At 36.7% G+C, this 16,630-nt stretch overlaps 1 protein-coding gene across 1 annotated transcript in view; it reads right to left on the bottom strand.

Moving 5' to 3' along the window:
• Positions 1–4,826: 4,826 nt before the first annotated feature.
• Positions 4,827–16,630, bottom strand: part of LOC106552675 (inter-alpha-trypsin inhibitor heavy chain H3) — a 28,570-nt gene continuing 16,766 nt past the window's right edge. The window contains exons 14-20 of the mRNA XM_087709165.1: positions 15,690–15,844; positions 11,592–11,641; positions 9,677–9,824; positions 8,988–9,192; positions 7,970–8,142; positions 5,940–6,051; positions 4,827–5,850 (exon numbers count right to left, since the gene is read on the bottom strand). Coding sequence (XP_087565291.1) covers positions 5,721–5,850; positions 5,940–6,051; positions 7,970–8,142; positions 8,988–9,192; positions 9,677–9,824; positions 11,592–11,641; positions 15,690–15,844 — 973 coding nt within the window. The 3' untranslated portion in view covers positions 4,827–5,720. The remainder of the gene's footprint in view (positions 5,851–5,939; positions 6,052–7,969; positions 8,143–8,987; positions 9,193–9,676; positions 9,825–11,591; positions 11,642–15,689; positions 15,845–16,630) is intronic.

The raw sequence follows: 16,630 nt of genomic DNA, 5'->3' as shown, positions 1-16,630 counted from the left end.
GGTTCCATAGCACCTTGCACTTCTAGAGAAGAGAGATGCTCCATCTTGTCTGGTGGTTGTGTAGTTTGCTGTCTATCCTGTCCTTCTTGTGGTCTTTCTCTAGGTCCAGATGGTGCAGGGTGTCCGGCCTTCAATATATTATAATAAAAATCTCGGGCTTTCCATACAGAGTTGAGGCGGTACCTTTGCTTATCAAATGTAAATATGATGCCGAATGGTGCATCCCATCTATACTGTATCTGACGGTTTCTGAGTTCTTCGACCAAAAAAGCGTAGTCTCTTCTGGCTCTTAACATTTGAGGTGGTATCTCTTTCAAAACAGCCAGGTCTTGACCGCCAATTTGAAGCTTAGTGTTATAAGACGCTTGCAGTACCATATTTCTGAACTCTCTTGTAGTAAAATATATAACGATGTCTCGAGGAAGCTGCTTCTGCTTTGCCAGCCAGGAGTTAACGCGGTAAGCTTTGTCAATTTGCCAGCCTTGGTTGGTCCCTGGTCTTCCCATCAGGCGGTCAAAAGCTTCCGATAGGATCTGTTTCAGGTTCTCCTGTTTCTCCTCACGCAGCCCCCTTACTCTTAATGCGAGCTCCATTTGTCGGTACTGTATCATAATAATTTCTTTTTCAGCATTTTCCACTTTTTGTTCCACCACCTCTGTTTTCAATGTCAAGTTAGCATTGGCATCATTAAGAACCTCTAGAGTATCTTCCACTCCAGAAATATGTTCTGTTAATACAGTTACAAGACTCAGCATGTCGTCTCTAATTTTATCAACCTTAGCCTCAAATTTCTCATACAACTCCTGTTTAAGTCCTTTTATTTCACTTTTAATTTCACTTTTAATTTCTTCTTTCATTTCTTTTATTTCCTCTTTTCTCTCCTCTCTATTATCTCTAAATTTATCTTCCATTTTAATTGTCTGTGCATTAAGAGCCTCGCTTAGATTACTCAGAAAAAATTCTTTCGTTAACACATCCCCAGCAGGGGGCGTAGGAAGCGGAGGCTGCAGCTTTGTGCCAGGCACTGAGGATGTGCCCCTGGAAGTAGAGGGTGACGACTTCAAGTTAATATTTGGTTTTGAGGCCATTTCAAAATTTGTCTGCCTGCAGTTAATAAAACTCTATCGCCTAAATATGCAGCTTTAAGTAAAGAGGCTTTTATTTTGAAGTTTAAGGCTTGGCAAAACTTTCAGTGAGTAAACATTGTAACAAGACCGTTCAACAGATTCATCACCATTTAACTTCCAAATAAGCAAAGTTAATGAAGGAGTAAAATTCTTCTATTGTGGAACCAAAACATTTGATAAGCTATCTCTTTTGTTTTGAATTCTTTTGAAGTCTTGTGAGAATTAGCAAAAAGTGTTCGTTATTACCGGAGAAACCAGCCTGCTCGGCGCCATTTTAAAAGCCTCTGAGTAAATAATTTTTCGGAGGAGAAAAAGAGAAGAAGCTAAAATGTTGATAAGCAATTATTGTCCTCGCAGTAAACGGATTCAGCTCGTGATAAGATTAAATCAAACAAAACTTAGAGCAGAGTGGGAGAGACCTACTTTGTCCTGCACAAGGCAGTTTGAAGTTCCCAGCACGGACAGCCGTTCTGCCTTGGGCTAGCCCCCCTTTCCTTGCAAGCACAAAAGCTGCAAAAATCGAAGAGCATTTGCCAGCAAAACAGTTTCTTCTTTCCCTCTTGCCTGAAGGATAAGAAAACCTGATAAGACGTCAGATGGAAGATCCTCTAAACAGGTACGTAGCCAGGAATTCGGAGGCAGCTGATTTTTTGCTGCCCCCACCAGTAAGCCCCTCCCAGGAAGTCCCATACAGAAAACAATTCAGAGGAAGGTACTCTATATGCAAATCAGTCAAGGAGCATCTCTTTAAGCTTGTGAGTCAAATACAATGGAAAATCCCTTGTTGCAACAAAAAATGAAAGAGGATGGACAACACTTAAGGAATTATGTCTTCTGACGCCCAAATCTGGGAAAAAGGTAGGTTGGCTAGCGAAGCAGTAAAATCCTCTGCAATGGTCTAGAATAGATCTCAGTCATAACAACAAGAATGAATGAATGAATGACAAAATTCTGTAATATACTCAAAGAAGAATAATACACCTGCAGTTGCTTAAGAATAAACATACCTGGGTTACCTCTTATGTTTAATTGTGTCCCAGCCAATAACTAGTTAAAAGTGGTGAGGCCCTTTTTTTGGCCATAACCTGATAGGATTTTTTAGCCGTAACTGATAGGATCTCCCCCTGTCCGGTCCACCCATTTACACCTAAATATGGCACAAAGCTGTCCTAGCAGTATCTATTTTTCTACTTCGCCCATGACATTGTCTTCATGTTTTCTCCAACCTATGAGTTGAGACAGGCATATATTGGCTTGTTTAAAAAGTATATTTTTCCCTTTACTTTGACATTTCCTGTGACAGCCTAAAGGTGGATAAAATATATTCCAGTTGTCAACTATTACTTTGGAGGGAGATGCTCTACTCACAGCTAGTAATTGGGCACACAAACAGGATAGAGATTTTCAACAAAGATAGAAGATTTCAAGTATGTTTTCAGTTATCTGGAGGGAGAATGGATAGCACTTCACTTTAGTTGGAGAAACACCAATTTAAGGAATTTCCCAAAAGACAGAATTGTAATGAAAATTGTAATTTTAAGGTATGTTATCATTCTCCTTTATCCAGAGTAATTAAGCACATGCATCCTTCAAATTAAAATAATAGGTACTATTTCTAGAATTAAGATCTCTTTTTTTAATAAGAGAGACCCATGGAGTCCCAATAAGTTGGAACAGTATTTTGCAGACCTCCAGATGTCCTCTTTTCAAAAACTCTGGTTTCTGCATTTTGCACTTCTGTGTGATAAGAATATCAACATAAAGTACACCTTAGCATCATTTCAACTATTGATTGTGAAAAGTGTTTTTCCTCCTGGATGGGTAAGTTGCTAGGCGTCTACATATGTATACGAATCCAACAGGTAACAGTAAAATGCAGATCTTAAACATGCTATAGAAAAGTTATTGTGTTGTGTCTTTACACTGCATAGATCCCATGGTTGGTGAGCAGCAGTTGATTGGTTTACAAAATAGTCTCTAAATAAAGATTCTAACCTAGTAGAATAGCATTCATGTGTTGCAGTGAAAGTAGGTTTGGGTATACTGAGAATCTGTAAAACAACTGTCTGGTGTTGTCTTTGCTCTTGGTATAGACTGCTGCATGTGGCACAGGCTGATAATTTAGTCTGCACCTTCTATATGGTACTAAAAAGTACTGGGCAAAAGCTTCAATTGACCAAAGCTGATGTTTATGGTCATGACTGATGACGCCTGCAGCACATGAAAGCTTGGGAGAGGTTTCCCATGGGGTGCAAACCTAGTTTACATTGCACCCATTGATTTATTGGTTGATCAAGGAATCTTTTCTTACAACTTCATGTTTGTTACAGGTACAAAACACATGATTTTGTAAGCCATACAAATCACACAAGTGTCATAATATCTATGGAAAAGCGCTTCAAAGAAATTTATCTGACAAAATACCATAGTGAAAACATTTTAGCATCCTTTTACATTTTTTGCATGATAAAATGTTCCTATCTCTTTAATAGAATGATATAGATACATCCAGTGTTAGGTTTGTATACTGTATATGATTAATTACTTCTTATATGAAAGATATTTCCAAATTTGGCATCTGCAGTTTGAAAGGATGTATGCTATCAGCAGAAACTTCATTGGAACATGAGACCCAACTGCCCTGGGATGGGGTGAGGTCCCGTTCTCATCTCAGATCCTGTCAACTTAGCAGTTCGAAAGCATGCAAACACGAGTAGATAAATAGGTACTACTTCACTGGGAAAGTAACAGTACTCCCTGACATCATGCTACCCATATGACCACAGAAATGTCTTTGGACAGCTCTGGCTCAATGGCCTTGCCACAGAGATGAGCACTGCCAGCTAGAGTTGGCAATGACTACTGGAGAAAAATTCTCAGGGACTTCTTTACCTTTACCTTTTACTTCTGTTAGCATACCTGTGGACCTGATAGGGTGTTGCCTCACACTTGTAGACATTTGATGGATATTTGTAGGCTCTAATGAATGAGGTTACTGCTTTATTGGTTTATGCCTTGGTTGTTTCATGATTATATTACTGCAGTAGTCTCCTGGCTTGGGAATTCTGTTCCCTATCCCATAATCCTAATTCAGGACAGTGCCTTTCGGCTATTCTTATGTCAGCACAGGTAGGCCTTGTTTGCCAACTGCCTCACTTAGTGACCATTCAAAGTTACAGTGGCAATAAAAAAGTAACTTTAATACCAGCCCTTGCATTTATGACTGTCATAGAATCCTACAGTCACATGATCACCATTCACACACTTTACAAGCAGCTCCTCATAAGTAGTGTCAATGGAGTAGCCAACAGTAAAACTGCAAGTCACAGTCATGTGCTGTCTCATTTAATGACTCACAATTATTTGCTTAACAACTGTCACAGAAATGAGGTTTTAAGCCCCTCACAATCACAGTTGCTTAATGACAGATTTTTCCAGTCCCAATTGTGTTAGGTAACCAAGGACTAACTTTATAGTACAATGCTCTTCACTGGTTTTTTCTCTAAACCAGAGTCCCACTGAAACTACCAGTCCTTGTCTTAGGAACCCAACCTGCTCAGGATTTGTCTGCCATTATTTCTCCCTACAATTCAATTTGTTCTTTACATTTTTCTGGGCAGGCCCCTTTTTCACTTCCCTGGAATTAGATTCCTTCTTTACACTGCCCCCCCTCCCCCAAGAACTTCTGGGCCCTTAAAATGGATTTTAAAAATCTTTTATTTAACCAGGGTGTTAAGTTTAATAGATTAGAGAGAAGATAATTTAACAGTTCTGTTTTATTTTAACATATCGATATATATGGATATGCTTGGATCAGAGGTGGGTTCCTACCAGTTCGGACCGGTTCGGCCAAGTAGGTAATAACTTGGCTGGACATGTGCCTGAACCAGTTCTATGCTTGGAGCCGCCATCTTGATTTTCTGTTCTGCACATGCACAGAACAGTCTTCATTGAAAAAATGTTATTTTTCCCCTTTTCTAATGTTGTGTGCATTCGCAGACCTTTTTAGGTGCAAATGAGCACACACTCGGAGCAAAAATTTTGTGTTTGATTTGTCTTTGTTGTTAATATTTGTTTAGGCTTGGCTGTTAATTTGTGAACTAATTTTATTGCATTGCTTTTTGTGATTACATGTTTTTCTGATGATAATTATTAGCTAGCATGTGTAGAATAAATACAAACACATATATACTTACTTCAAAATCTTGAAGCACAAATTTTAATATCAGTTGAAAATTATAGTAAAAAATTTTTCAAGATGTTACATACGTTTTATAAGGTTTTTAACATAATGTGAATACCTCTTTCTAACAGTGTTATACTTTGTTTCATTTAACTATAGAGAGGAAACTATCAGAGCAAATATTAAAAAAAGACTTACGCTGTAATGAATGAAAGGAATAGAAGAGGCAATAGCTCATGAGTTTTGTAGATTAACCAGTGATTTATGAATGTTAAGCATATGGTATAGGACTATTTCACTATAGAGTAGAAATTATAATTAATTATGATTTTTCAGATTAGGCACAAATGCCATGGAATAATAACATTTTATTGTTTCAAAAGTCCATAAGCATAATTAGATCTGTTTGATTAAAACAGACTAGAGACTATATAGTCAGTGTATGTGCCATCAATCAGACCTTCTGCATTATTGTGAATAAACCAACAAGGAACATCTGTGCCATGCTTTGAATCTTCAGTGTAGTCTTTTTGCCATCCCCTGCAGAAAAAATCACAGACAGTGAAATTTAAAAGGCAAACTCCCTGAAGGTGAAATACAATTTCCACAATCCTTGAATGATTGTTTACCTGGTGACTGTCAGCTGGTTATTTTTAACAATCATGGTAGCATCTGGTTTCTCTGGAGTAGATCCAGGATGGACCTCAAGTATGGTAAAGTTAATTGGATGAAAAAACTGACCTGAAGATGAAAGCAGGAAGATCAGTTAAACTGTTTTCATGTACAATAGAAACTAAACAGAATATTTATCTTTGCAGAAGTTCTACTCAGCCAAGATCCTACTTCTCCCTATTATTAAATACAACTTGATTTTTCAAGTACTGGTATTAAATATTATAAATACTAAAATCAATAAAAACTAAAATTAAGAAAGGAAAAGGGAAGAAAAAAGATGTAAAGAATAGAAAGAAAAAAGAAAGTAAAGAAAGACTATAGTAAAGACAAGAAATATATATGTAAAGAAATGATTCCAACTTTCATCAAAGCAAGTATGAACAATTTCATTAACTTCCTCTTAAATTACACAAATAAGCCCTTGCTCCCATATCCCATCTGTTAGCTATAAACAAATTCACAAACCATTGTCATTTCAGCAAATATTTATTTAGGATGATCAGAAATAGCAAAATATTTTAGCTTCGAGCAAACTTGATATTCCTTCTTTTTACTTCTAATAATCTTAACTTTGTTCCATTCAAATAACGTCATAGAAGTTGATTTCTTTTCATTTCTTCTTTGTCATGAACTTCAAAGCTTTAACAAGTCTCTTCAAGTTCAATATTGGAAAATTATCCAGGTCACTCCCTTGATTTATTATTTATATGTCCCTTTTAATAAATAAAACATGGGAAGGGGGTGTTTGTATGTCCAATAAATAATACTTCCATGTCATTCTTGAAACCTGTCATTGTTAAATCCACTTTCAACTCAATCTCTTGTAGCACTTGTTCTCTTCCATTACATTTTTTTAGACAGTCTATCCATATAGGTCAGATATTGCTGTTGATAGACATTGTTAATACTAACTTTTGACACTATTGTTCAGAAATGTCCTTCAATATTTCCTGAATTCACCATTCTGTATCTATTAGACAAGTCTTTGTGTTCTTCTCTTTAAGTGAAACCTTTGGTTCCCTGCAGTGTCCAGTTTTTTTTTTTAAATCTTGCCTTATTACATTTTAAAAAACCTTTTCCTACAGGAAGGATTCTTTATAATTAATTATAAATTCTTATTTCAAATTAATCTGGACCCTTAATTGGCTTGCAGCTGTCTAAAAGTTTTAATCAACCTTTTGCTGTTTATTTTTTTAAAAAAACATTTTTTTAAGTTCTTAAGTTTATAGTAAATACATCCTTGTTATTTCCTTTTTGTTTTCTTTTTTTGGCAGCTTTTACTTTTTAAAAGAACCCTCCCTTATTATGATCCTGTAATCCTTTAATTTCTAGTAGAATCAGACAGACTAGATGGAGCTGAATGTTTATTGGCCCGATGCCCTTCCTGATGCCAAGCTTCTAACTTTATTGCTGCCATTCATTTCAAATAAAAGGGATTGAAAACAATAACACTACTTTCTGATACACACCTTGCCATCTCATACTTTTCCTCCTTTCCTCCCACCTCATATTTTATTTTATTTTTTGTAAAAAAAAATAGGACATTGTAGCTCTCATTTTGCAATGCCCGTGTAATATCATTGTTCAAAGGATGGTTGTAATATAAAGCAATAAGAGAGATATTCATCTTTCATCCTGGAAGCTTTTCTATGGAATAAGATCAACTCTTTGGATATCTACATACATGAAACTAGTCAAGAAATATATTTAAATCCTCTTTTCCCAGTGTACAAAAGAAATCAATATATATATTTTAAAAACCTTATGAAAGCGTTACCAAAAAGGAAAAATAATTATATTACATCAAGAAATCCAAGACTTATTCTTGTATATTAATAATAAAACAGTTGCTTGCTACTTTTCATCTTTGAAAGCACAATATTTTTATGGAAAGAAGCTTCAATTATCAGAGCCTTTCAGGTTTAAATAGAATGAACAAATCGTTTTAACTTCTGCACATCAAAAATGTTGCACAGATTCCTACCTAATAAACCATGGGTTTGTTCAGACAGTCTATGGCTATCCAGTGCATAGAACCCTAGAAAATCTCCATGTTTTGGATTTCTTCGCCATGTTTGATGTAAAATTATTACAAAGGTTGCTCCTTCTCCCATAGATACTTCCACACTCTTCTTTCGGATAATTTTCAAGGTCAGACTAGTTTGGATGAGAAAACATGATAAAAACGGGTCAATACGATGGTAATTTAAGCAGGCAACCCAAGCCATTTTTATCATTGAGACAAGCAGAACTATTGAATTATCAATTTAACCACACTATCACAAAGAAGCTTTGCAAGGCTTTTCCAACATCTTCCTTATGGAGAGAGGACAAAAAAATATATCCTATGAAACAGGATTTTCTCAAAGAACAATTAGCACTACAGGGAAAATTAACATCAGTTAGAAAGTATACTTCTGAATGAAAAACATAACCCTGATTCTGTACATGTTTTGGAGTAGATTCTATTGAATTCAACAGGGCTTATTTCTAAGGGGATACTAATACATTAAACATTCATTTCATGTTTTTAAATCTTTTATGTGTACTGTTACTGTCCCTTTTTTACCAATTCCTACCATAGTGTTTTTGTCCTTTTCTAAACTTTATTTCCTGGACTAGTGAGAGATAGCAACATTGTCTAACCTCTCCCCCCTCCCCACTCTCTCACACACACAGAAGTGGGGGGAGGGAAAGGAAGAGAGAGAGAAAGAGAGATTGTCTCATGGAATTAGTACAATTATCAAGCATATTCAGATACCAAGGCTCCAAATATCTGTTTAACCATGGCTAAAGTTCAGATCAGTTGTTATCTTTCAACATAGCTCTATATTCTTGTTGTGCGGTTAAAACAGGAATCAGACCATGATACTGCCCTCGTCTGCAAGAGCACAATAAACATCAATTTAATAATAAAATAAAACACTTTGATGGGTCAGCATCCTTCTTTGAGTTTCTTGACTCAAGTCCACTTTACTTTTAAATGTGATTTGGGCTCTTACGTAGGATATAGTAAGGTAACTTCATCCAACCATGTGAATGTCATCTGCTTTGTGCCATTGTGCAGAATGATTCTCTCAGGAGTCACTTCAAGCTTTAAATTCAGTTCTTCATTGAGAATCCCAAGTCTACCGATATAACTGTTCTGTGGCTGGACATCATTCCTGCTCTGCTTATATCCAATTAGCTGTCCATTGACAGTAATGCCTTTAAGAAAGGATGAAGAAGAGATACCCTTTCTAGGTTTATTTCAGCGGAAAGCAATTTGATTTTATTCTATAGATAAATACAATTAAAGGATTATCAAGCAGTTTTCAATAGCTATAGAAATATATTAGTGCAATGAAATAATATATTTTATGCCCTGCAAAATCATTATAACAATAAATTTGCCCTTTTCAGTTCAGTTCTTTCTCTGTTACAAACTCATTCTATGGAAAGGCATCTTCCACCCTGCCCCCTCCTTAAAGATTTGGGTGGCCCCAGTCTTTCTACTATTTTGTAAAGCTGTGAAAATATGGCTCTTTCCTCCAGGCATCAGGCCATAGTGTTAGTTCAGCTGTTTTGTAACTGTCTTGGATGCACTGTGTTTTCTAATTGATTAAATCAAAAAATACACAAATATCTGAGCTAATGAACAGCAGCAGATGAACTAAGAAACCTGTGCCTTGGCAGGATCATTTCAACTTACCTGTACTAGGATCACTGATTAAGTTTAAAATTTTCCCTGGATCTTCATAAATGTTAAAGCAAAGATGATCATCTTTTTCTGGGATGTCTATGATGAAATGTGGATCGCCATCAACTGCAAAGAGAAATGGGCCACTTGATCTTTGATTCTCATACAAAGCCTTCTATAGAATTATGCCTTATGATATATTTTGCCCCTTTTATCATTAATGTCATCAACATATTCAAAAAAGAGTCTGAACTCAGGTGTTTGATTGGCATTGTAGTCAGTCATGGTTTGTTTTAACCACTACTGGTTGCATAAGTCCCAGATAGCTAAGTACATCTCACTGTTATAAGCCATGATAGACAGTACACAATGACTATGTTGCTTTTAATCCAATTACATTCACACAAGACTCTAAAGCCAAACAGATTGCATTATGACTTTTACATCACTGTTTGTTAAGATTTGCACATTTGAGGTTTAATTCCAAAGCCATTTTATTGAAATTCTATGGCTAAATTATATCTCCTATGAATTTGTTTCACATACTATAATAATTTCAGTATGATGATACTTTAAGTGTGCCACTCAATTTGTGTTGAAGGTAGCAACATTTTGTGAGCTCCCATCCTTCCGTCCAGCTCTTGCCAGGGACATGAAAGAAGCCTCCAATTGGATGTCCCCCAACTAATCTTTTCAACCCAGAAACGTCTCGGTGCTTCTGACACGAGTGCAATGCGAATATGTGATGGAAATATTTTCATATAAAGTTTGCCGTGGAGTTTTAGATTTAGATTCACCTACTAATCTTCTTTTGTACAGAAATTCTCTTGTCCATACCCCAGATTTTTCTAACCAGTGTTTGCTGTAATTGATGAACCATCTGATTAACGTTTTGAATGAGATGATGACATAGCTATAGAGATACTTCTTCATTACCAGTCATTCTTTAAGTGACTCTTCAAAGTTACAATGGTACTGAAAAAGAAGACTTACGTGCTACCGGTCTTCGAAGTTCCAGCCATCACAGCACTCCCACAGTCACGTGACTGTGACTTGGGCACTTGACAACTGGTTCACACTTTCAAGGGGTTGCAGTTTCCCATGATCATATGTTTGCCTTTTGCAACCTTCTCTGCTGGCTCCCCACAAGCAAAGTCAATGTGGAAATTGACAGGGAAGGTTGCAAGTCACTCTAGTAAATCACTCGCATCCTTTACTGCCTGGCAGCAGCCATTCCTGAACTGCTATGCTTGCACCATGCACTACATCTTACCTGCCTGTTGGCCTATTTGCAAGTCACCTGGAACTCACTTAAGGACCTGTGATCCTTGCTTAATGATGGCAGTAGAGATTGCCGGGGTTGCTGTTGCTAAGCGATGCAGTCACACCATGTTGCACTTTACTGTTGCATCACTCAGCGATGGAAATTCCAATCCCAGTTGCCATTGCTAATCGAGGACTGCTTGCAAATGGTTTGGCAAGACAGGATTTTCAGTCATGCTGACTAAATTATTATTTTCCAGGTTTCATGGCATGGCAAACCACGGTTATAGAAAACTAGAAACAAAAAGGATTTAACCTATGAAAAAGGGGTTTATAGGCTACTCTTTTAGCATAGTCCCAAACCTCCAAATTAGATGGGACCAGTGGTGGGATTCAGCTGGTTTGCACCAGTTCAGGTAAACTGGTTGTTATATTATCCACCCACCCATCCAGCTATCAAAGTGAATCCTGGGCTCTGCGCTGTGCTGCAATGGAAAAAAATGGGCAATGGAGCGGCCGCTGCGAGGGAAGGAGAAGGCCACTTTCCCTCTTTCTTCTCCCTGCTCCTCCTCCTTCCCTTGTGCTGGGTGCTCTGTTGCCCATTTCTCCATTGCAGCACAGTGCAGCGCCCTTTAATAAGGAGGGAGGGGCGTAATTTAACAACCAGGGTCAGGATGGCCATCGCAGGAGGCTTGTCCCACATGTGCAGTGGAACTGGATGGGAATGGAACATGACAGCCAACATGACCCTGGGTGAACCGGTTGTTAAATTATTTGAACACCCCCCCCCCACTGGATGGAACCCATATATATTACTAATGTGTTTTATGGTAAAATAATCACAATATAAAGTGTTTACCAGCAGACTTTAGATATTACGCTTTTCTCCTTTCTATTTACCAAAAAAAGGATATTAAATGAAACTTACCACTTGTGTACCTGTGACTAGGGGTTGAGGAGGAATACGATGGATAAGAAGATGCTGGTACTACTGCATAGGGGTAAAAAGGGAAAAGGGTTACACAATTGAAAATAGGATAGCTGGTTTTTTTACCCACTTTAAGGAGTACTGGAATTTTATCTCAGTTTTCATCCTGATTTTAACAATCATTTCCAAGAGAATATTCTGCAGGCAGTAATGAGCATGGACAGTCCATATATCAACATTTCCCTCAAAAAAAAAACAACCCTGACATTGCTTTTCAGTGAGTTGCTTTTATTAAGGCAGTTTATTTCAACTGCTTGAAGGATTATCCTGAAGTATGTCAATGCAGATTTAGTCATGTTCTTTTATAAGATTTCCCCAATGGGAAGCAGCCCACTTTAGAGGTAGCTACACTGAACACAATAATAACTTAGATTTATGCCTGTAAAGAAGCCAGATTCTGAGTAAAAGGACATTCCATAGATCAGGGGTGTCAAATTCGATTTCATTGAGGGACACATCAGGGTTATGTTTGACCTTGGATGGATAGGGAGTGGGGTGGCTGGGGGTGGGCTTGGTCATAGTAGGTGGGGGTGAGCATGGCCTGGGGTGGGCATAGTCATAATGGACATTTGACACAGGCTCAAGATGCGCTTCTCCCCTTCTTTCTTTCCACAGTACTCCCCAGCCTCCAGAAGCACTCCTCTGTCCAAAAACAGGCCCCACGGTGCTACTGGAGACTGTGGAAACCAAAAACGGGCTGAGTGGGGGCACATACACACACCCTATGGCCCGTTTTGGCTGGCAGAGGCAGTGGGTATTTGTCATTTGATATTTCCAGATTGGCCCCATGGGACAGATTTAAGCATTGTGTGGGCCAGATGCGGCCCGTGGGCCTTGGGTTTGACACCCCTGGCATAGATGGTCATGGCACTAAATAGCTTTAAAATGCTTATTGTCAAAAGACAAATTGATGGAGATTCTCTTGGAGACTCTAAGTGGTTATATCTATCTATATAACTATCATCTATCTATCTATCTATCTATCTATCTATCTATCTATCTATCTATCTATCTATCTATCTATCATCTATCTATCTATCATCTATCTATCTATCTATAACATTTCTTTATATGCCATTTCTCACTAGAGATTTTGGAGCAGTGTATAACTATTCTTTTACTGCAAAACAATAAAACCCAACTGAAAAAAGCCATACATTTTTCAGTTTCACAAGCAAATTGATTATTATGCAAACTGAAACAAGGAAAATAATGTGTATCTGTGGTTTTTTTTAAATATTGCATAGCAGTATTTTCCATCAGTTCAGAAGCAATGTCACAGAACAATTTTATCCAATTCCTTTTTAATGAAACGAGGTAGTTCAGAAATATATAATTGTCACTTACATTGTCGAGTAGCTGCAAATGAAAGATATACAAAGAATTACATTAATGTGAATAAGGAAAAGTACTCCAAATCCCCACTTTTCTGAAGTATTATTTTGTTCTTAGGAATTTCTACAGATGAATTTCTGAAGGATCAAAATATCCAGAAAATCTGCCAGCATTTAAATCAGTTCCTTCAATTACTTTTTCAAATGTATTCTAAATATATTATAGAGAAAAGGAGCATTTTTTTAATTTTAATTTTACACACTTAATCTAGACAATTAACAAAACAATTTTACACTTAAAAAAATAGAAACCAAAAGAAAAATGGGAGAAATTAAGAGGGGAAAAACCCAATCCTAACCAGCAAAGAGAAAAAAGGGGATAAATGCTTACATGTCACATGTTAGCAAAAGTCACTGGTTTACTAATAAATACATTAATATAATCAACACAAAATATTATTGTAAAATTTCACAAAATTGCTGCCATAGTATAACATATTGCTTTGATCAGTAGAAAATTATCTTTCCAAAGTAGATAGGTCACACATTTCCACACATAACCATTTATTAAAATCTGAAATAAAATTACTTTTCCAATTTCTCAGTATGATTCTTCTAGCCATTCCACATACTTCACAGAATTAGCAACCTCACTGCATTGCATATAATAGCCCATTCTTTGTCATACGTGTTATAATGTCCCATGGATATATGAAAATGTGGAGCTTGTGATACATTATTGCCCCAATGCTACTTATGTCATTCTAATGAATGTAGCCAATTCCTACAAACATTCATCATCCAGACCAAATATTTGTCCATTCACATGGCCAGCTTTGACATACAACAGACAAGCCCTGAGATCTATACCATTGGCAGCAATGAACCCCAAATACCATTTAGTTATTTTCCTTAATTATTTTTTAAAAAAATTAAAGTTAAAAATTAAAATGAAAGTCAAACTTACCCTCAGCTGTTCCAACAAGACATAAAAAGGTGAAAAACAAAAAAAGAATGACATTATTAATAACATGCTACTTTGCATAACTGCAAGAGCATTTATGATTTACAGTCCTATAAAGATTTATGACATCTTTATAGGACTGTGAAATAAACACTTGTCCCTCTGGAATCTTTGGTGCTTGGAGTGGGAAACAAAGGGAAAGCAAGGAACTACCAACTCCAATATACTATCAAGGAACTATCAAGAATAAACAACAGTCCCACTAACACTGACAGGGTAGCTACTGTGTATAAACAGAGAGCAAACCCCACCCTTTTCTAGCCCTGAAGATGTTACCTAATTGGGTAATGAAATATCTGCCAAAAAAAAAAAATATCCATGCTCTGAGAGCACCAAGGACTCCACAGTTCAACCCTGAGCTACAAATATTTTTTTCTATTGCTTTGACATATCCCAAGCATCGCATGGATCTCTTGTTCATAGATTGTGGTCAATAGAATGCTGGCTTGTGAAAGAACCATTATTATGGATTGGAGAACCTAACTTGCATTGAACAACATAAACATGCTTGAGAGAACACCAGACTTTAGTTTCACACTGGCCGAATTTACCACAACTGACCAGCATTTTCCATGCCATTAGCAAGTGTGTTGCTGCTAGGTTATGATTAAGCTACTAATCTATATCTTCTCTACCTTGCTAAAACATATTGTAGGATATTAAATCTTTAATTGTCCAAATCATGAAGGATGACAGTAATCAAGATCTGTAGACCTTAGATTCTGGCAATTTGGAATATAAGACAATGAAATGGCAAAGGGCAGGTAGATGGAGAAGAGGATGAACTAGAAGAGAAAGAGGAAAATTTAATGTTCAGAATAAAGGTAACCTGATCTTCTGGACAGATGATGAGTAATGCAGGGAAGGTGTGTATGAAACTAAGGTGTGGATGAATGAGCAGAAATTATGTAGTAAAAAAATGACTGCAGATCAAGTCATCAAAGAAACATATGGAGGAATTAATGGGTTAAGAAGAAATGGAAGTGCCATGATGGAAAGAGATGTTTTGTTAAAAAGACAGAAGTAAGATGTAAAAAGAAGGAAAGAGAATTTAATTTTTTTTCTACCACCTTTATTATTTTTATAAATAACACAGGTGGTAATACTCCTTCTTCCTCCTGTTTTCTTCACAACAGCAACCCTGTGAGGTGGGAGGGAGGGAGGGAGGGAGGGAGGGAGGGAGAGAGAGAGAGAGAGAGAGAGAGAGAGGGAGAGGGAGAGAGAGAGGGAGATGCCCATAAAAGCATCACTTTCTGGATCAATAAAACAATAGCATTCTTTCCCAAGCTTATGTGGCTGCTTCACTGGAGTGCTTTAGACTATCTCCACATGTAAATATACAGCTATTTCATATGTGTGACAATATCACTTATGTCCTTTATTGGTGACATTATAAAAGTTAGTAAGTATGGGTACCTTCAAGTGGCTTGTCAGCAATTGCAGCTGTATCAATATTGTCTTCTGGCTTTGTGACCACCATGGATGTCAGAGGAGTCACAAACTTATACTTCAGAGACATCTCCAGGGCTTTGGCAGTAAGATTAGTCTTCTCATCACCCTTTGCTGAATTCCTAGATGACGGAACAACACCTAATATATTACTGACCACTAGATGTATTTAGAGCCAGTGCCATAAAGGCCTTCTTTCTTTTTTCTTTTTAAAGGATGCAATACATGAACAAAAAATGACTGATATCTATAATAGTAACCAAAACTCTATGTTCAAATACAGTAATACTTTGACAACTAAATACTGGGGAAAAGTAAATGGAAATGACTGTTTCCATCATATCCTGAGCATGTCATTTATGAACATTTTGTAGAGTCTGAAATTGAAGACAAGAATGATTACTTTATTGGAAGGCACCTGCCACCTAATATCTTAGTTAGTTGTACAATACTTTCATAGCTTGATACACCAATGTAGAGTTTGCGCTGTTAATTACATTTAAAAGGCTGTTGGTATAAAATTCTGATACTGACACGAAAGGCATTTCTTTTTAATTCTCTCTTTTTAATTGTTTTCTGTTGTGTTTTAATTATGCAAGCCACACAGAGCCATTTTGGATTCAAGCTGCACAATGTTTTAATAAAATTTTAGAACAAATGAAAATAGTATTGCATTATTTATAATGCTATAATTATAGTTCCACTACATATTGAGCTGTTTTGTTTTTTCTATGGGGTTTTAGGAGGGGGTTATTTAGTTAAATCCTTTATTCTTTTAAATTTTATCATAAATTGTGTTTTTAAATGTTTCCGTCTGATATTGTTTTTTAACAATGAACATGTGGTTTAGAAATTCTACAAATCAATGTGACAGATGCAAACACACTGTGTTTAATGGGGCTTATGTC

Source organism: Thamnophis sirtalis, unplaced genomic scaffold (genome assembly GCF_051295495.1).
Source record: "Thamnophis sirtalis isolate CommonGarterSnake01/CBP01778 unplaced genomic scaffold, rThaSir2_p1.2 scaffold_3, whole genome shotgun sequence".
Classification (NCBI taxonomy): domain Eukaryota; kingdom Metazoa; phylum Chordata; class Lepidosauria; order Squamata; family Natricidae; genus Thamnophis; species Thamnophis sirtalis.
Note: the sequence above shows the minus strand (reverse complement) of the source record. Positions and strands in the feature narration are given on the sequence as shown.